This window comes from Bos grunniens, chromosome 17 (genome assembly GCF_055505025.1).
Source record: "Bos grunniens cultivar Pamir isolate PY7600 chromosome 17, Bosgru_T2T1.0, whole genome shotgun sequence".
In the NCBI taxonomy this organism is placed as follows: Eukaryota; Metazoa; Chordata; class Mammalia; order Artiodactyla; family Bovidae; genus Bos; species Bos grunniens.
Genome location: NC_141181.1, coordinates 6,374,874 through 6,396,571, shown reverse-complemented (window position 1 = coordinate 6,396,571; position 21,698 = coordinate 6,374,874). Strand labels below are relative to the sequence as shown.

Here is a 21,698-nt window from a genome sequence, read left to right as displayed (position 1 = left end):
GATGACACTACCCTTATGGCAGAAAGAGAAAACAAACTAAAGAGCCTCTTGATGAAGGTGAAAGAGGAGAGTGAAAAGGCTGGCTTAAAACTCAACATTCAAAAAAAACTAAGATCACGGCATCTGGTTCCATTATTCCCTGGCAAATAGATGGGGAAACAATGGAAACAGTGGCAGATTTTCTCTTCTTGGGCTCCAAAATCCCAGCAGATGATGACCACAGCCATGAAATTAAAAGACACTTATTCCTCGGAAGAAAAGCTATGATCAACTTAGACAGCATATTAAAAAGCAGAGACGTCACTTTGTTGACAAAGGTCCATATTGTCAAAGCTATGGTTTTTCCAGTAGTCACGTATAGATGTGAGAGTTGGACCATAAAGAAGGCTGAGTGCCAAAGAATTGATGCTTTTGAACTGTGGTGTTGGAGAAGACTCTTGAGAGTCCCTAGGATAGCAAGGAGATCCAACCAGTCATCCCTAAAGGAAATCAGTCTTGAATATTCATTGGAAGGACTGATGCTGAAGCTGAAGCTCCAATACTTTGGCCACTTGATGTGAAGAGCCGACTCATTGGAAAAGACCCTGATGTTGGGAAAGATTGAGGGCAAGAGGGAAGGGGGCAACAGAGGATGAGATGGTTGGATGGCATCACCGATTCAATGGACATGAGTTTGGGTAAACTCTGGGAGATAGTGAAGGATAGGTAAGCCTGGTGTGCTGTAGTCCATTGGGGTCACAAAGAGTAGGACACGACTTAGGGACTGAACCACAGAGCTCCTGTTTTGTAAGATGTTGAGCAATGGCTATTTTTACTTTCCTAACGCAGTGAACATCTCCAGTTTATTCCCATTATGTGTTCTTTTTACTGATCATCTCATTGTGTTTCTCTATAAACTGTATTGCCATGAACATGCCTGATTTTGCCAGAATAGTGTGTAAGACCATTAGTGAGTTTTATAGGAACAGGCCAGGCAAATTGCCTTAAGTAGATTAGATTCATTGTTAATGAACACCATGTGGGTGGTTCTTGACCCAAAGCAAGGGTATTTAGAAATGTATGTGGGGTGTGTTTGGTTGTCGGGCAACATGGGGGGCCTGGAAGGGAGGTCACCTGGCATTTAGTGTGCAGAAGCCAGGGACGCTTAATGTCCAGTAGTTTGTGGACTGGTCGCATACAGGAAAGAATTGCCTTGCCCCAGGTGCTAAGAGGCATGCTAGTGATTGGCATGCTGTACTTGGCTTTGAGGTTCAAGAGTAGTAATCTTCTTTATAATACTGTCTTTATTAATACTGTCTTTATTAATAAACCAAACAAACTGAGGTCAACGAAGTGTCTGGTGAATCTATTTTAGGAGGAACAAATAAGTAAAAATTTTGAGAAATAGAGTTAAGTTCAGGGACCATATGTCTCTTCTGTTCTGGCTTCTGACCAACAGAATCAGAAATTGCAGAAAGCGTGTGTGTATGCTCAGTCACTCAGTCATGTCCAACTCTTTGTGGCCCCATGGACTGTAGCCCTCCAGGCTCCTCTGTCCATGAGATTTTCTAGGCAAGAATAGTGGAGTGGGTTGCCATTTCCCCCAAAGACTGAGAGTCAGATGGGAAGTAAAAAACTGATTCCATTCATCTGTGCCAGCATATTAAATCTCCTTTCCTTATTTTCTTCAACAGAATTATAAGCTAGACTATAAATTCTTTTAAAAGAACATATCTTTAGGCAAAAGTGTAACTTCTCACCCGGAATCTGAATGTCTGTATTAGTTTTCTTTAAAAAACAACAACAACAAAAAGCCAATTGATTAGAGTATAATTGCTTCACAATGTTGTGTTAGTTTCTGCTGTTCAATGAAGTGAGTCAGCTATATGAGTACATATATCCCCTCCCTCTTGAGCCTGCCTTGCACCTCCACCCTTATCCCACCCCTTTAGGTCACACACAGCACTGAGCTGAGCTTCTTGTGCTATATACATCAGCTTCCTAGTAGCTGTATTAGTTTTCTATTGCTGCTGTAACAAATTCCCAAAGCTATGGCTTTAAATAACACTGATGATTCTCTTACAGTAGTATCGTCTTACTATAGTCCAACAGGTCTTACTGGGCTAAACTTAGGATGTTGACAGGGCTTGCTCCTTTTTGGAGACTCTCACGGTGAGTCCTTTTCCTCACCGTCTCCAGCTTCCAGAGGTCACCCACATCCCTCCCCTCATGGCTTGCTCCTTCCTTTCCACAGTCAGCAGTATTACATCTCTCTCACCATCCTTTTGGAGTCATGGTTTCCCCTGACTCTGCTCCTCTGCCTCCCTCTTCCACTTCCACAAGAACCCTTGTAATTATGTTGTTTACCTGGATCATCCAGAATTTAAAGATTTTTAAGATCATCCCTGCTTAAAGATTAGCTAGTTAGCACCCCTAATTCCATCTGCATCCTTAATTTTCCTTTGCCATGGAACCTAATTTGTTCATGGACTCCGGAATTAGGATGTAGACAGCTTTGTGGGGGTTAGTCTGCTTCCCACAATTACCATATTCATTCAGTTTGGAGAGATCTTGGAGAAGTTTGATGAAGAACGCAGCATAGTCAGGATTCTTGTAGCTTAACCTGACCATGTACGTTTGGGAGCTGTTGAGGAAGCAGGGACACACATTAGGGTCTAGAAACCAGAGTGATAGGAATGAGAATATAAGAGAGGCGCTGGATCTGAGCAGTGATGTGAAGGCAGAGGCTGACCAAACAAGGGACTTTTTCACGAGGGGGCTGTGCAGAGGTTTGGAGTTTGGCTTGCTTGAATTGTTTTGGGTAGTTCTGCTGTCCAAGAAGGAGTGCAGGTATTGAAACAAATCACAATATTTGGGCAGTTCACTCAGTCAGTATCTACAGGGCAATTTCAAAAAGGTACTGTTTTCAAAAGCATCACAATTCTAAAGTCTCTTGAAGAAATCTAACAAATATGTAAAAGGCTTTTATAAGGAAAATTATGGAACTTTATTGAAGGGCATGAAATAAGACAGAAATAGATGGAAAGCCCTGCAGTTTGTAGATATTGTGTAGATAATGCTTTTCTGCAAATCAATCTGTGAAGTTAACACAATTTATGTTTTACAACTTTTTATTGTGGAAAAAAGCACAATATAGAAATGGAACAGATACAGAGATTTGAAAGCATACTAAAAGGAACATCATATATATATTGCTTAAATTCAAAGTTAATATGTGTCATACTTTAGTATACTTTATTTGTATACCAAATATATTTGTATATTTGTTTTGTATCTTTATTTGTTTTTGCTGTTGCAGGAGAAGGCAATGGCACCCCACTCCAGTACTCTTGCCTGGAAAATCCCATGGACAGAGGAGCCTGGTAGGCTGTAGTCCATGGGGTCGCTAAGAGTCGGACATGACTGAGCGACTTCACTTTCACTTTGAAATTAAATTATAGATATCAATTATTTTAATATGTATCTCCTACAAATAAGGACATGCTCCTACGCAATCACAATACTGTTATTATACCTAAGAAAATTGTACAGTAGTTTTATAATGTGATCTAATAACCAGTTTCCCACTTATGCCGCAGATTACTTTTACAGATTTCCCCCCCTCACCCTAAACCAGAGTCCAGTACAAGGTGCATTTCTGACTGTTGTGTATCTCTATGCTATGCTAAGTCGCTTCAGTCATGTCCGACTCTGTGCGACCCCATAGACGGCAGCCCACCAGGCTCCCCCGTCCCTGGGATTCTCCAGGCAAGAACACTGGAGTGGCTTGCCATTTCCTTCTCCAGTCTCTAGTCTCTGTTAATTCTCAACAGGTTGCTGCTTTTATCCTCGTGGTGGTGACTTTGTAAGAGTTCAGCCATTATCTTTAGAACACCCCATATTCCAGGTTTGTTTCTTTGTGTAGTTTGACTGGTCCCTATCACTGGTATTTCCTGAAAATCGGGAGTTGGGTATAAACGCCTGGTTAAATCAGGTTAAGTACCTTTCGTAAGAATACTTTATAGGTGATGCCATACACGACAAGAAGCACATGTTAGGTTGCACCACTGTTCGTGAGACCAGAGGTGGTCACTCGGTTGTTTAAGGCAGTGATCCTTCAATCCCTGTGTTGTAAAGATAAAACTTCCCCTTTGTAAATTGTAAGGTATAATTGGTGAGATGGTAACGTGACTTAAAATCCCAGTAGAGTTTTCGAAGGAACATGGCAAACTGATGCTAAATATCATATGCATGCATGCTAAGTTGCTTCAGTCATGTCCGACTCTTTGCGACCCAGTGGATAGTAGCCCACCAGGCTCCTCTGTCCTTGGTTTTCTCCAGGCAAGAATAGTGGAGTGGGTGTCCATTCCCTCCTCCAGGGGGTCTTCCTGACCCAGGGATTGAACCCAAGTCTCTTATGTCTCCTGCATTGGCAGGCGGGTTCTTTACCACTTGTGCTACCTGGGAATAGCTGAAATAATTATACGAATAATGATAACAGTAATATATTTGTTGAGAGCTAACTATATGCCGGCCACTATTCTTAGTGCTTTATATGTATTAATTCACTGAATTCTCACAACTATTGGAACCAGTGTTATTCTCCTTTAATAGATGAAGAAATCTGATGTAAATTCAAACAAGGCCACGTGGCTAGTAAGAGAGCAGGTTAGGATTTGAACTGGGGCAGTCTGACTCAGTGACCCATATGCTTAACCCCTATCTTGTACATAAGTGATAAAATATTAAGACTTTCTATAAAGCAGTAATCATAAAGAAAAGATTAAAGAACAAAAACAACACCCACAGATCAAACCTGCATCTCTTACATCTCCTGCATTGGCAGGTGGGTCCTTGCCACCTGGGAAGCCCATTTTGTTACACGCATATTTGCAAGTGGTTGGTACCCAAAATATATAAAAGTATTTGTAATACTACACATTAGTAAGAAAACGATGAGACGTGTGTGAAGGATATGAACCAACAGTTCCCAGAAGACCCCAAATCTGATACATATTAAAATATGCTCATCTTCCTTGTGTGTGTAGCATCAAATAAACACAAATGAACTTACAGTGAGACAGTAGGTAACGGCATCAGAGTGGCTAACCGTTAGACATCCAATAACACCATGTTGGTACAATAACTCAAGAAAGCAGTATGGCAGTATTGCCCTGAGGGCTCAGCTGGTGAAGAATCTGCCTGCAATGCAGGAGACCTGGGTTCAACTCCTGGGTTGGGAAGATCCTCTGGAGAAGGGAAAGGCTACCCACTCCAGTATTCTGGCCTAGAGAATTCCATGGACTGTATAGTCCATGTGGTCACAAAGAGTCAGACATGACTGAGCGACTTTCACTTTCAATGAAATTGAGTGTTTGCGTGCCGTGTAGCCCTGCATCTTCACTTCTAGGTCTCTCCCCTAGGGAAGCCTGCCACATGTTTACAAGGGTACATGCACAGAGGTATTCTGTGGAATAGTGATTTGAAGAAGAGAGAAAGAGAAAGAAGAAAAAGATAAATAAAATGGTACGTATGATGTCGATGGAATACTCCTCAGCATTCAGAATGAATAAATCACTGAGCATTATTCCACTGCATCTATATTTATCTATCTACCACATCTTTTTTATCTGTTCAATTGTTGAAGGACACTTAGGCTGCTTCCATAGCTTGGCTATTATAAATAGTGCTGCAGTGAACATTGGGTGTATGTATCTTTTTGAATTAGTGTTTTGTTTTCCTTGTATAAAAATGGAGTGAAATTTTGCCATTTGAAATAGCATGGAGGGACCTGGGTGGTATTAGGGTTAGGAAATAAATAAGAGACAGACACCTACTGTATATAGTCACTTGTGTGTGGAACCTAAATGTGACGAACGAGAAACAGACTCACAGATGTGGAGAACAAGCTAGTGTTCATCAGAGGGGAGAGGGGCTAGGACCAGGGCAAGGCAGGGCGAAAGGCACAGACTACTCGGTGTAAATAAGTTACAAGGGTGTTATGCACAGCATAGGAAATACAGTCGGTATTTTATAATAATTTTGAATGGAGTCTAATGTATAAAAATATCAAGTTACTATGTTGAGTTATGTTGAAACTAATAATAAGTCAACTGTGCACGTGTGCTAAGTCACTTCAGTCGTGTCCGACTCTTTGCAACCCTGTGGACTGTAGCCTGCCGGGTTCCTCTGTCCTTGGAATTCTCCAGGCAGGAATACTGGAGTGAGTTGCCATGCCCTCCTCGAGGGGATCTTCCCGACCAGAGATTGTACCTGTGTCTCCCGTGGCTCCTGCATTGCAGGAGGATTCTTTATCGCTGAGCCACTGCAGAAGGCAAGTCAACTGTATTTCAATAAAAAATAATTAGATTTCACATTTATTAGCATGTAACTGCACCTACATGTGTGAACACCAATGAACCTAAAAACAAAAAGCATAAAATCTAAAAACATAAAAAAGTAAGTAGCCAAATGTTCCATATAGTATGTTAACATTTACATAAAATTTATGTAACCTTTTAAGACAACATCTTTGTACTGTTTTTTTGATACATATGAATATAGTAGAAGTACAGAAACACTCACAGAAATAATACATATTAAGCTCAGGACTGTGGTTACTTTTGGGTGCAAAGGAAAGGGAAGAGATGATAATGAGATTGGAATAGGGTTTAGCTCTACTTGTAATGTTTTGTTTTTTTAAAAATAAAGAGCACTCTGAAGAAATTACGACAAAACAAAATCTGTTAAATCTTGGGGATGATTTTCTGTTTTTTTTTTTTTACATGTTTGTAATATGTCATATTTAAAAAATTTAAGCATGTTAGGACTAGAATGGAGCATATTTTTAGTGTTTAAATTTCCACTAAGTTCTAGGTAGATTTCACTGCGTAGTTGTTGCTTTTATAAAACACGTTTTAAAACACTGTATACAGTTCATTAAAATTGGAGGAAAAGCATCTCCAGCTGACCTTATTTGCTAGAATGGAACACAGAGCTTCGTTGTGTTAAGTTGCCCCTTACGATAGAGCCCATAATCTCATTTGTTCCCAGTTTTCTATAATTACATCTGACAACATAATTAAAAAAAAAAAAAGACCTCTTATGTTGAAGATAAAAGCATACTCTATTAACCACCTGGCTAAGGACCACAATGACAAAAAGCTTTTTCTAATTAGTATGATTGTCAAAGTGTGTTAGCATCAGGCTCTGGGACGAGTAATGGCTCTTTAAGGAAACTGGGCCACTTTTGGCAACTTTTGTTCTGTGGTTTATAGGAAGAGCTTGCTGGTTCTGCCTTTTGTCTTAGGATGTGTTTTCCCAAGAAAAGAAAGATAATAAGGATACTCTAGGGAAGAATTTAGTGTCCACAAATGGTTGGGGACTCTGTGACCCTTGCTGCTTATGATTTTTAAAAACCAAGTATTGATGATTAAGCCCTTGTCACTTGTTGGCAGAAATTGAAAACAGCCTATACGTACATTTGGAAATGCACTTTGAAATAAGCAAGCTTTAGGTACACAGCCGCAGGTAGAAAGTTATTTATCCCATATCTAAAATTTATGAGGCTTTTTATTTTGGCATGTTGTCGCAAATGATCCCTACCAGGTGACTTGCTGCTAGCTTCAGACTAAAGCCATCTGCCGACAGTCTTCTCTGCTCCTGCTGAAATTAGCTGGGTACTGTTAGATGTTTAAAGTTAAAGGGGAACCTTTCCTGATGGCTCACTGCTGTGTGCTCGTCATTTTTTTCCCCCTCCATTGGAAACATTGCTTTGTATAAACCATGATGTCCACTTCTTTACATGCATGATTTCTTCTAATTGTTACAACAACTCAGGGAAGAAACTGAACTTCGGAGGGCTTTAACAACTGCCTGTAAGTGGAAAAGTCAGAGCCGTGTTAGTCTGATACTGAAACCCAGGGTCTTGGCAGTTACCATGCTGTACCGTACTGCTGTCAGGGAAGTAGTTTGCTTTTCTAATTGTTGGTCATCTTTAGGGTTTTACATGGTCGTTCATTTTTTTTAAGACTTGAGAAAAGATAAATTAAAACTATTGGGTTATAGGATTTCGCTGGTGATCCAGTGCAGGGGATCGGGTTTGATCCCTGGTCAGGGAGCTAAGATCGTGCATACCACACAGCACAACCAAAAAAAATGGGGGTGGGGTGGGGTGGTGGTGTTCATATGTTGGGGATAAGTATAATGTTTGACAGTTACTTTTTGGTGGTCAGGATTAATAAAAGGCTAAAAGAATGGATGAGCATTTAAAAATATTAACTGTTGAATGTCAACATATATTTTGAATTTTGAAGTTAAAATTGTCTTAGATTGTACCATCAAACTCTTGGAAAAATTATCTGCAAACCTGTTGTTGCCTCTGCTTTCTCTTCTTCCTGTTCCTGTAATACTCCCTGCGTTGTTTCTTTGAATGAGGGAGTGAATGAAGGTCAGCAGGAAGCAGTCACCAGTAGTAACAGTCCTTCTTGCATTTGTGGTTGATCAGCTGTCTCCTCCATCGCAGCTGGTCAGACTTGTTCAGCCTTTGTTCCTCAGTCCCGACGCGGTGCCTGGCCTGTTGTTGGTGTTCTAGAAATGCATGTGGACTGGATGAAGGAATCTGAAATAAATGTTTAGCAGAAAGGATTTGCAGTCTTGCTCGTAAGACCATGTAGTCCTCTTCATCCTGCAGACTCTTCCTCCATGTTTCTTTGCCGTGCTGGAGACAGTCGCAGGTCTGTTCACCGCAGCTGTCGGTGTCCAGGAACACACCGCACTGTCCTCCTGTGCAGGCGGGCTGAGTTCCCATCTCAGCCATGCCCTTTTCAGGACACTCTTTAAAAAAAGTGAATATTAGGTATGTGTTATTTTTAATTACTGTCACTGATGTATGTAATTTGAAAATTAATGTTGCTGTAATTATATTGATATACTGAATAGTTATTCCCAGCTTCTTAGTCAGACAAATTAAGCCTGTCTTTATGAATTCATCTTCAAAGGCTCAAAGTGGTTAAGGAATCGGGAGTATGCAGAATTAAAGCCTTTGTTCTGCGGTTAATTTAGCATGAGTTAGCAAATGTAATTGATTTTAAAAATATGGCATCAAGATTAGATTTCCCTTCAAGGAGAACTTTTGGTCTCTGTTCTCTCTTTCCAGAGGTTTCTGATTTATAACAAGGAGCTCACTGGGGTCACATTCAAAACAGGAATTAAAGTGATTTGTTTGGGTTTGCTGACAAGGAGTTAAATGCTTTAAATAGGGGACATTCTTTCTTGGGACTGCAGATGCCTGATTTTGCAAAAGAGATACACTCTCTGTCTTGTTGACTGCTGTATATCCTGTGCTTAACATCGTGCCTGTCCTGAGGGTGCTCATTGACTTTTTTTTTTTTTAAATAAGAAACCGAATGAATGAGTGAATAAAGGTCACTAGGAAACAGAGCAGAGAAATGTATATGATCTTTTGATTTTTCCAATGTTGAAACGATTCATCTCTTTGCCTTGCTGCCCTCACACACTCAGCCGTGGCTACTATTCCCCACCCTGCCCCCTCCAAGCCCTGCACCCACTCCCTCCCGTGGCGTCAGTCATCCGGTTTCTCTGTACCAAGACCTCCAGGTGCCCTATTGACGGATGTATTACCCACGGAAAGTACTGCTAGGCTCTGACCGGACAGATCACCCCAATCTGCAGTGTGGACAGGAGTGAACTGGTCAGGCCGGGTGAGATGGAGAAGACAGACCTTAAACTAACGAACGCAAGGAAGGCGGTTGCTGTACAGAGGGCTGCAGGGGGCGCTGTGGGAGCAAGCCAGGGGAGAGGGGGCGGCGACACCTGGTAGATACTTCTTCCAGTATGGCATACCTGGAGCCACACCACCTGGCTTTCCCTGGCTGATGTCAGGCACTATGGATTGTCATAGCTCAGCATCTGAACCTCCCTTCCCTTCTCTCTCTGGTCTGTATAAAGCCTGAGGTCTCATTTTTTGTCTTTTCATACTGTTCATGGGCTTCTCAAGGCAACAATACTGAAGTGGTTTGTCATTCCCTTCTCCAGTAGACCACGTTTTGTCAGAACTCTCCACCATGCCCTACATGCATGGCTCATAATGTCACTGAGACAATGCTGTGGTCCATGTGATCAGTTTGATCAGTTTTCTGTGGTTGTGTTTTTCATTCTGTCTACTCTCTTACGATTATACAGTGGAAGTAAGAAATAGATTCAAGGGATTAGATCTGATAGAGTGCCTGAAGAATTATGGACAGAGGTTCATGACATTGTACAGGAGGCAGTGATCAAGACCATCCCCAAGAAAAAGAAATGCAAAAAGGCAAAATGGTTGTCTGATGAGGCCTTACAAATGGCTGAGAAAAGAAGAGAAGCGAAAGGTAAACGAGAAAAGGAAAGATATACCCATTTGAATGCAAAGTTCCAAAGAACAGCAAGGAGAGATAAGAAAGCCTTCCTTAGTGATTAATGCAAAGAAATAGAGGAAAACAATAGAATGGGAAAGACTAGAGATCTCGTCAAGAAAATTAGAGATACCAAGGGAACATTTCATGCAAAGATGGGCTCGATAAAGGACTGAAATGGTACGGACCTAACAGAAGCAGAATATATTAAGAAGAGCTGGCAAGAATACACGAAAGAACTATACAAAAATGATCTTCATGACCCAGATAACTATGATGGTGTGATCACTCACCTAGAGCGAGACATCCTGGAATGAGAAGTCAAGTGGGCCTTAGGAAGCATCACTATGAACAAAGCTAGTGGAGGTGATGGAATTCCAGTTGAGTTATTTCAAATCCTGAAAGATGAAGCTGTGAAAGTGCTGCACTCAATCTGCCAGCAAATTTGAAAAACTCAGCAGTGGCCACAGGACTGAAAAAGGTCCGTTTTCATTCCAATCCCAAAGAAAGGCAATGTCAAAGAATGCTCAAGCTACCGCACAATTGCACTCATCTCACATGCTAGCAAAGTAATGCTCAAAATTCTCCAAGCCAGGCTTCAACAGTACATGAACTGAGAACTTCCAGGTGTTCAAGCTGGTTTTAGAAAAAGCAGAGGAACCAGAGATCACATTGCCAACATCCGTTGGATCATCAAAAAAGCAAGAGAGTTCCAGAAAAACATCTATTTCTGTTTTATTGACTATGCCAAAGCCTTTGACTGTGTGGATCACAACAAACTGTGGAAAATTCTGAAAGAGATGGCAATACCAGACCACCTTACCTGCCTCCTGAGAAATCTGTATGCAGGTCAAGAAGCAACAGTCAGAACCAGACATGAAACAACAGACTGTTTCCAGATAGGGAAAGGAGTACATCAAGGCTGTGTATATTGTATAAATTAAATAAGTATTGCTTATTTAACTTATATGCAAAGTAGATCATGCGAAATGCCATACTGGATGCAGCACAAGCTGGAATCAGGATTGTCAGGAGAAATAGTAATAATCTCATATATGCAGATGACACCACCTTTATGGCAGAAAGCAAAGAAGAACTAAAGAGCCTCTTGATGAGGGTGAAAGAGGAGAGTGAAAAAGTTGACTTAAAACTCAACATTCAAAAAACTAAGATCATGGCATCCAGTCCCATCACTTCATGGCAAATAGATGGGGGAAACGTGGAAACAGTGAAAGGTTTTCTTTTCTTGGGCTCCAAAATCACTGCAGATGGTGACTGCAGCCATGAAATTAAAAGACACTTACTCCTTGGAAGAAAAGCTATGCCCAACCTAGACAGCAGAATAAAAAGCAGAGACAGTACTTTTCTGACAAAGGTCCGTCTGGTCAAGGCTATGGTTTTTCCAGGGTCATGTACAGATGTGAGAGTTGGACCATAAAGAAAGTCGAGTACCAAAGAATTGATGCTTTTGAACTGTGGTGTTGGAGAAGACTCTTAGGAGTCACTTGGACTGCAAGGAGATCCAACCAGTCCATCCTAAAGGAAATCAACCCTGAATATTCATTGGAAGGACAGATGTTAAAGCTGAGACTCCAATACTTTGGCCACTTGATGCAAAGAACTGACTAATTGGAAAAGACCCTGATGCTGGGAAAGATTGAAGGCAGGAGGAGAAAGGGACGACAGAGGATGAGATGGTTGGATGACATCATCACCTCAATAGCATGAATTTGAGCAAGCTCCAGGAATTGGTGATGGACAGGGAGGCCTGGTGTGCTGCATTCCATAGGATTGCAAAGAGTAGGACACGACTGTGCAACTGAACTGTACTGAACTGAACTGAGGTCTCGTCTCCATGAGATGGCTCCAGAGGTCTGTCTGCTGGGCTCTCCACTGGTTTGTCCCTTCAGTTCTGCAGTCTGTCCTGCAGAACAGTGCAGGGTCTGATTCAGGCATGCCTCGCCAGGCTCCTTCCATCTCTAACTCTATACTCCAGTAATATTGCACTTCTCTTCATTCCTGGAAGGTACCATCTTTTTTTGCTCCTTTATCCTTTTTACATCCTCTGCTCGAAATATTCTTGCTTCTAACAATATAAGAGCTTTTTTTTTTTAAATAATAAAGCTCAATAAGAACTTTTTCTGGCTCTTACTCATTCTTCTGCAGCTCTTGGATATCACTTCTTCTGAGAACGTTTCATGCTCCTAACACTCCCAAGTCTGGGTTGATCCATGGTGACATATTTTCTATGGTGTAGTCTAAGCATTTATGTACACTCCTATAATTGCCTGTTCATCTCTTATTAGTCTGTGGGATTGGTGAATACTTTGCTATTTCTTTGGGCCTAACTCAGAAGGGGCTGTTTTCTTGAATGCTTCTGTCCCGTTTGATCTCCTTATAACCTTAGGTTTACCTAGAGCAACACCTTTCACAGGTCACTCCCTTATTTCTGTTCTGGGTACTTCCTGTCCATCCTTTGCACATCTGCCTGGTCAGCATCCCTAGGGTGCTGGCTCGCATCACTTCCCTGTACCGTGAAATCCGTTGTTTCCCTTGGTTCTGTTTTCCACAAGGTAAAACTAGAAGGCACTCAGCATAAATGAGTGTCTTCTAGTTTTTTCTACATTTTCTACATTTCTGTCTTGGTTTAAGGCATCAGCATTTTCTTAATGACCAAGCTGGAAAACGCAACAGTTTGGAGTTCTCCCTGATCCTCAGTGACTGAACCTGAGCGCTGTCAGTGTCACACAGGGACAGAGCAGGTGGAGGAGGCGGACCTCTCGACCTTGGGTTAAGACTGGGTTAGGGGGTACTTCAGTCAGAGCACCCTCCCCTCCACCCAACCTATGAGCCCGCACTTCCTTTCTCCTTTCTCCCCACTGCCGATGCTTCAGTTTAGACCTCTTTAGCTCAGCTTGAAATGTCATGTCATCTAACTTTCTCCTAGACTGTGGAGATGAGATGAAAGTGCCTCCTAAAGTGTCCACATGCGTGTGTCAGTCATGACCTTGAACACGGCTGCCGGGATCTTTCTCATCCAGCTGCTCGTGGTTCTCCCATGACGTCTTCTGTCCCGGCCGCCTCAGTCCCAGGAGCTCCCCATGGACAGGGCTGTGGCTGTGTTGGGTGTGCACTCAGCGCAGTGTGATAGAACACGTTGTTGCTGAGTTCGCTTCTCTCCTGCACACACGTGGGGGCCATAACCACGTTTCCTTCGTCTTGCGTCTGTCTTCCTCCCTCCCCCGACCCCAGCCCAGCGTCGGCCCGACACAGAAGAGGTCAGCAACCAGTAGTATCCGTGGACCCCGTGCTTCTGTTCCTCCTCCCTCCTCCTTCCAGGAACCTTCCGGGTTCCCTCCAGGCCGACAGCCTCTAACGTGGGAATGCCGCGCAAGTGCAGTCTGGGCCAGCGGCCGAGGCGTCGAGTGGGAGCCACAGTTGCAGGTGAAGAGCTCAGGGAAAGTACTGATTGCACTTTTGTTTCTGAACCAGGTGCTTGCGACGGGGCTCAGTGGCCTGTACTCCTCCCTGCCTACCAAGCTGGAGGAGAAGGGCGAGGGGTGGCACTGCCTCCTGAGGGACGACTGGCTCCTGCTCCCGCCGCTCGTCCAGTTCATGAACTCGCTGGAGTTCTGCAACGCCGTCATCCAGGTGAGAGCGGCCAAGGGTCTGCCGCGGCCCATTCAGGACACAGACGATATGCTGAGTCAGCTGATCACATCAGCGTTCCTTCTCTTACTGCAGTCAACGTTTGCGGAACACTGATGCTTTACTTTAAGCCTATTGAATGTCCTGGAATGAGTAAAAATGTTAGTTTATAGGTTTAGGGGAAGTTTTAATTGAGAAAAAAAATGAGTAGATTTTCTTTATCTTCCTTATAAAAAGTGTTAATTCTGTTTTGATTATCCACTTAACCAACAAAAGTAAGTTCAATGCTGGGCTCATTAAATAGATATTTTTAGGCTTCTAAGTACTCCAAATTATACCATTTTTACTTCAAGGTCTTCTTGGGAGTCTACAAAGCAAAACACTTTATTTTGCTTAATTGTGCATAGTACATAAAGGATATTGTTATTTCAATTGAATTTAGAAGACGTTAAGCATCTTCTTAGCAACACAAATTAAATTTGCTTTGAAATTGGCCTGCTTCGGGGGAAAAACAGCCACTGAACTCAAGTATATTTGGCTTTTTGATTAGATTTTTACCTTCAAATTTCTTGTTACTGTTTTCAATAAAAAATCAGATCATATATATACTTAAGGGTGTAGTAGGTTTTCATTGAAAAATGTTTTATTTCTATATAGGACAAATATTACCTTAATACTAGATTTATTAAGAAATAAAATTTCTTTATGGTGATTGTAAGGGGAAAAATGTTAGTTATAATCTGTTTATCTACCAAATGAAAAAATAGCTTCTGGAAGAAAATGCAAGTAAATTACTTCAGTTCCCGTCTCATTTTTATTGCTAAGTCAAAGGAGATTTTATTTATGTATAAGACAAATGGATTACATCTTAAGTTATTTTTTCCTTTAATATTACAGTCTGTCAACATTTTCTTGCAGAAGTTTGTGGAAATAAAAAAGATGGAACTATTAGTTTCTCCCCAAATGTACACAGAGAGTGAGATTATCAGTAATTTAAAGATCTAGACGCACTTCCCAAGAAATTGCTTTTTACTTTATTGTTTGACTCTGTTTTTATTTTTTTAAAGAAGGAGAAAGCTAACAGGCATGGTTGAGAACAGAGATATAGTTTATATCATATTCTGAGACTGAAGCCATATACTTTTAAGATTTTTTGTTTGGGGGTACTACTGAAAAGATTACAGTTGACCTTTGCACCTGCAGGTTTCACAGCTGTGGATTCCACCAACAGCAGATCTGAAAGTATTTCCAGAAGAATCCAGAAAGTTCCAAAGGGCAAAACTTGAATTTACTGTATGCCAGCAACTGTTTACTTAGCATTTATATTGTAGTTACTATTTGTATTGTATTAGGCATTATGAAGTAATGTAGAGATGATTTATACTATATGGGAAGACGTATGTAGATTATATGAAAACACTATGCCATTTTTATTTATAAGAGACTTAAGCATCCACAGATTTTGGTACTGTGGCAGTGGGGGCTGGTCATCCCAGAACCAATTCCCCACAGATACCAGGGATGATTGTATTTATAAAAGACGTCAGTAAGGCTTATCCATACTAAATATATTTTGAAAGTTAAATGTAGGAAATGTTGTATCTCTGATAATGTTTTCTGCTTTTTAGCATTATCTGTTTTTTATGAAAAGATTTTCTAAATGCCTTCCTCCCCACTATAAATGATTTTATCAGAGAATGCATTTCAAAGTGAGAATTTTTTTTCTGCTGACAAGATGAATGGTTTTAATTGTCCATTTTGACAGTTATTTTTTTTAAATTAGTCGCAAGTTGAGATAGGACATAAATGAAGTTATGGAGCAAAAATTATCCATTCCAGTTTGTTGACTTTAATTTATGAGCCCATGTACATATTCAGTCTTATTTATTATGTTTTTCATTTTTTTTCCAAATAGAAATTTAAAATTACTGGTTTTAAAATTTGGAAGTCCAGGCTATTTATTTATACTGGGATAAACCATCTGGAAGAATTACATGGTGGTTTGAAGTGTCAGTTATTCTTTAGCCATGAAATAAATGGCCAACATTTGGATTTCCTTTTTGAATTCAGGTTTGATTTTAAGAAGATCTAAAGATTGTCTTTTTCATGACTGTTTGTTTCTCTCTTAGGTGGCTCACCCTTTGATTCGTAATCAGCTTGTCAATTATATTTACAATGGATTCTTGGTACCAGTCTTGGCTCCAGCTCTCCATAAGGTCAGTGATTGGCTGATGTCATCTCTTGTCTGTTTCTTGTACAATTGATAGAAGCCGAGGAAGGAAGACACAGTATCATTGACTTGGTGGTGACTTTGCTTTATTTTCCTTCTCATTTCATTCATGTTCCTTACCAGTGTCAATTACAGATCTTAATGATGGTGACAGCTTACATCTGACAGGATCCATTTGAGTAGGGCCCTGTGAATATCAAGTAAGCTGGTGTAAATGAACATTGGCACCTGGACTGACTCTTGTGTCTACTTGATTTCATAGGTAGTAGCCACTTGAAACTCTCTGTTAAGCTCTCCTCTGAGCTAACATGGCTCATAGTTTCATTGAGTTCAACAAGGCTGTGGTCCACGTGATCAGTTTGGTTAATTTTCTATGATTGTGGTTTTCATTCTGTCTGCCCTGTGATGGATAAGGATAAGAGGCTTATGGAAGCTTCCTGATGGGAGAGACTGACAGAGGGGGAAACTGGGTCTTGTTCTGATGGGCGGGGCCATGTTCAGTTAGGTTCAGTCGCTCAGTTGTGTCCGACTCTTTGCGATCCCATGGACTGCAGCATGCCAGGCCTTCCTGTCCATCACCAACTCCCAGAGTTTATCTAAACTCATGTCCATTGAGTTGGTGATGCCATCCAACCATCTCATCCTCTGTCATCCCCTTCTCCTGCCTTCAATCTTTCCCAGCATCAGGGTCTTTTCTAGTTAGTCGGTTCTTTGCATCAGGTGGCCAAAGTATTGGAGTCTCAGCTTTAACATCTGTCCTTCCAATGAATATTCAGGGTTGATTTCCTTTAGAATGGATCTCCTTGGTTGGATCTCCTTGCAGTCCAAGTGACTCTTAAGAGTCTTCTCCAACACCACAGTTCAAAAGCATCAATTCTTCAGTACTCAACTTTCTTTATGGTCCAACTCTCACATCCATACCTGACCACTGGAAAAACCATAGCTTTGACTAGACAGACCTTTGTCAGAAAAGTAATGTCTTTGCTTTTTAATATGCTATCTAGGTTGGTCATAGCTTTTCGTCCAAGGAGTAAGTGTCTTTTAATTTCATGGCTGCAGTCACCATCTGCAGTGATTTTGGAGCCCCCCAAAATAAAAGTCTCTCACTGTTTCCATTGTTTCTCCATCCATTTGCCATGACGTGATGGGACTGGATGCCATGATCTTTGTTTCCTGAATGTTGAGCTTTAAGCCAACTTTCTTACTCTCCTCTTTCACCCTCATCAAGAGGCTTTTTAGTTCTTCGCTTTCTGCCATAAGGGTGGTGTCATCTGCATATCTGAAGTTATTGATATTTCTCCCAGCAATTTTGATTCCAGCTTGTGCTTCATCCAGCCCAGCATGTCTCATGATGTACTCTGCATACAAGTTAAATAAGCAGGGTGACAATATACAGCCTTGACATACTCCCTTTCCTATTTGGAACCAGTCTGCTGTTCCATGTCCAGTTCTAACTGTTGCTTCCTGACCTGCATACAGATTTCTCAAGAGGCAGGTCAGGTGGTCTGGTAGTCCCATCTCTTTCAGAATTTTCCACAGTTTGTTGTGATCCACACAGTCAAAGGCTTTGATGTAGTCAATAAAGCAGAAGTAGATGTTTTTCTGGAACTCTCTTGCTTTTTTGATGATCCAGCAGATTTGGCAGTTTGATCTCTGGTTCCTCTGCCTTTTCTAAATCCAACTTGAACATCTGGAAGTTCATGGTTCATGTATTTTTGAAGCCTGGCTTGGAGAATTTTGAGCATTACTTTGCTAGCGTGTGAGATGAGTGCAATTGTACGGTAGTTTGAGCATTCTTTGACATTGCCTTTCTTTGGGATTGGAATGAAAACTGACCTTTTCCAGTCCTGTGGCCACTGCTGAGTTTCAAATTTGCTGGCATATTGAGTACAGCACTTTCACAGCATCATTTTTGAGGATTTGAAATAGCTCAACTGGGATTCCATTACCTCCACTAGCTTTGTTTGTAGTGATGCTTCCTAAGGCCCACTTGACTTCACATTCCAGGATGTCTGGCTCTAGGTGAGTGATCACACCATTGTGATTATCTGGGGCATGAAGATCTCTTTTGTATAGTTGTCCTGTGTATTCCTGCCACCTCTTCTTAATATCTTCTTCTGTTAGGTCCATACCATTTCTGTCATTTATCGAGCCCATCTTTGCATGGAATGTCCCCTTGGTGTCTCTAATTTTCTTGAAGAGATCTCCAGTCTTTCCCACTCTGTTGTTTTCCTAGTATTTCTCTGCACTGATCACTGAGGAAGGCTTTCTTATCTCTCCTTGCTGTTCTTTGGAACTCTGCATTCAAATGGGTATATCTTTCCTTTTCTCCTTTGCTTTTGACTTCTCTTCTTTTCTCAGCTATTTGTAAGGCCTCCTCAGACAGCTGTTTTGCTTTTTTGCATTTCTTTTTCTTGGGGATTGATCCCTGTCTCCTGTACAATGTCACAAACCTCCGTCCATAGTTCATCAGGCACTCTGTCTATCAGATCTAGTCCCTTAAATGTGTTTCTCACTTCCACTGTATAATTGTTAAGATTTGAATTAGGGCATACCTGAATGGTCTAGTGGTTTTCCCTACTTTCTTCAATTTAAGTGTGAATTTGGCAATAAGGAGTTCATGATAAGTTCATAATAAGGGGCCATGTTCAATAAATCTTTAATCCAGTTTTCTATTGGTGGGCGGGGCTGTGTTCCCTCCCTGATGCTTGACCTGAGGCCACACTATGTGGAGGTAATGAAGATAATGAAGATAAATAACCTCCTTCACACCTTCACACGTTCCCCTGCAGGCACACTGCACTCAGTGCCCCGACCCTGGAGCAGACCACCTCTGACCCGTGCCTCTGCCAGAGACTCCCGGACACTCATGGGCTTGTCTGGCTCAGTCTCTTGTGGTGTCACTGCTCCTTTGTCCTGGGTCCTGGTGTGCACAAGGTTATTTTTTGTGCCCTCCACTAGTCTGTTTCCCCAGTCCCGTGTAAGTTCTGGCAGCTCCAAGAGGGCTTATGCCATACCCAGGTCTGCCACACCCAGACCACTGCCGACCCGTAGCTCCACAAGAGACACTCAGAGTTCTGGCTCCGTCTCTGAGGGTTGGGCCTGTGTTCCGTGCCCTTCCGAGGTGTGAGCAGCTCAGGTGACCAAATGCTTCTCGAGCACTGTCCCAGGTGGACCCTGTGTCTTACTCACCTCCCAGTCCTGCCACTGGGTTTCCCTGGGGCGCTGATGAGATTGCAGCAGCCCCTGCCTTGGGCTCTGGTGGTCCCAAGCCTGCCTCTCTGCCTCTGGGTGGGGAGGGGCCTGTCCCAAGCCTGCCTCTCTGCCTCTGGGTGGGGAGGGGCGTGTACGAAGCCTGCTCGCTCTCCTTTGGTATTCTCTCAATCCTTTGTTCTGTGAGCGGGCCAGGCTGCAGATTAGGTTGTTAGGCTAGAGCCTTTGGCAGGAAAGTTCTCTTTTCCGCAGTTGCAGTTAGATGTGTATTAATTTCTTTTTTATTTTTCTCCTGGTTATGTTGCTTTCAGAGATTCCAAAACTCTCTACAGACCCACCTGTGAGAGGGTTTCCGGCTGTGTGGAAACTCCTCCTCCTTTACGACTCCCTCCCCAGGACAGGTCTCTGTAACTCTTTTGTCCCTCTTTTTATGTTTTATATTTTGTCCTACCTCCTTTCAAAGAGAATGGGCTGCCTTTCTGGATGCCTGGTGTCTTCCACCAGGGTTCAGAAGTTGTTTTGTGGAAGTTGCTTAGCGTTCAAATGATCTTTTGGTGAATTTGTGGGGGAGAAAGTGGTCTCCCCATCCTACTCCTCCACCATCTTGTTTAACAAATAGATTCGAGGGATTAGATCTGATAGACAGAGTGCCTGAAGAACAATGGATGGAGGTTCTTGACATTGTAAAGGAGGCAGTGATCAAAACCATCCTCAAGAAAAAGAAAAGCATTGCACTGCATGGTATCTGCATTCAGCAGTTTGTTCCTGCTGGCTGTTCAAAAGACAGTGCGATATAAATTCAGTATCTGGCATCATTGGTTTTTTGCTTTGTGCATGTTAGACCTGGTATTTCTACTGATACAGTATCCTTTTAGTTTCTTATACTGGTCAGTTTGACAGAATCTTCAATAGTAACTAATACTTTTTTTTTTCTATGGTTGTCATTAAGAACTAGACAGATCCCATCTCTTGACCCTAAACAGGATCCTATAGTAAACTGCTTGAGGAAATTGGATCTTGAAGATTACAGGTGGCAAACTTTGAAGTGAATTCCACTGAAGATCGAAGAGGCCCAGCTAAAACAACTGTGGCAAGCATCACAGCTGTGGATTGAGCAGAACTTTTAGAAAGGGCTACCTTGAAGATGACAACCTTGGAGGAGCTATGGTGATTGGCAGTGGAAAGAATCAGAATGTGTGAAAATCCTTAAAAATTTATTGACTTAAATAACTTTGCCTATGTTATGAATAAAAAGAAACCTTTGTGCAGAAAGTCAGCATATAAAAAAAAAAAAGAAAAGCAAAAAGGCAAAATGATTGTCTGAGGAGGCCTTACAAATAGCTGAGAAAAGAAGAGAAGTGAAAGGCAAAGGAGAAAAGGAAAGATATACCCATTTGAATGCAGAGTTCCAAAGAATAGAAAGGAGAGATAAGAAAGCCTTCCTCAGTGATCAATGCAAAGAAATAGAGGAAAACAACAGAATGGGAAAGATTAGAGATCTCTTCAAGAAAATTAGAGATACTAAGGAAACATTTCATGCAAAGATGGGCTCGATAAAGGACAGAAATGGTATGGACCTAACAGAAGCAGAAGATATTAAGAAGAGGTGACAAGAATACAGAGAAGAACTGTACAAAAAAGATCTTCACAACCCAAATAATCACCATGCTGTGATCACTCACCTAGAGCTAGACATCCTGGACTGTGAAGTCAAGTGGGCCTTAGGAAGCATCACTATGAACAAAGCTAGTGGAGGTGATGGAATTCCAGTGGAGCTCTTTCAAATCCTGAAAGATGATGCTGTGAAAGTGCTGCACTCAATATGCCAGCAAATTTGAAAAACTCAGCAGTGGCCACAGGACTAGAAGAGGTCAGTTTTCATTCTAATCCCAAAGAAAGGCAATGCCAAAGAATGTTCAAAGTACCACACAATTACACTCATCTCACATACTAGCAAAGTAATGCTCAAAATTCTTCAAGCCAGGCTTCAACAATATGTGAACCATGAACTTCCAGATGTTCAAGCTGGAATTAGAAAAGACAAAGGAATCAGAGATCAAATTGCCAATATCCATTGGATCATCAAAAAAGCGAGAGTATTAGAGCTTCAGCTTCAGCATCAGTCCTTCCAGTGAATATCCAGGATTGATTTCTTTTAGGATTGACTGGTTTGATCTCCTTGCTGTCCAAGGGACTCTCAAGAGTGTTCTCCAACA

The 21,698-nt window shown here is 41.7% G+C and overlaps 1 protein-coding gene and 1 non-coding gene across 13 annotated transcripts in view; both read left to right on the top strand.

Moving 5' to 3' along the window:
* FHIP1A (FHF complex subunit HOOK interacting protein 1A) overlaps nt 1–21,698 on the top strand; it is a 308,835-nt gene that overhangs the window by 212,280 nt on the left and 74,857 nt on the right. For 11 of the 12 annotated variants that reach the window (XM_086346317.1, XM_086346327.1, XM_086346321.1 and 8 more), the window contains 2 exons: nt 13,884–14,042; nt 16,169–16,255. In XM_086346317.1, the coding sequence (XP_086202443.1) occupies nt 13,884–14,042; nt 16,169–16,255 (246 nt within the window). Of the gene's footprint in view, nt 1–7,748; nt 7,857–13,883; nt 14,043–16,168; nt 16,256–21,698 lie in introns of those variants that run through there. The other variant, XM_086346323.1, reaches the window with a different exon arrangement.
* LOC147354971 (small nucleolar RNA SNORA8) lies at nt 20,213–20,348 on the top strand. Its single transcript, XR_015144924.1, has one exon. It is a non-coding gene; the product is annotated as a small nucleolar RNA SNORA8 (small nucleolar RNA).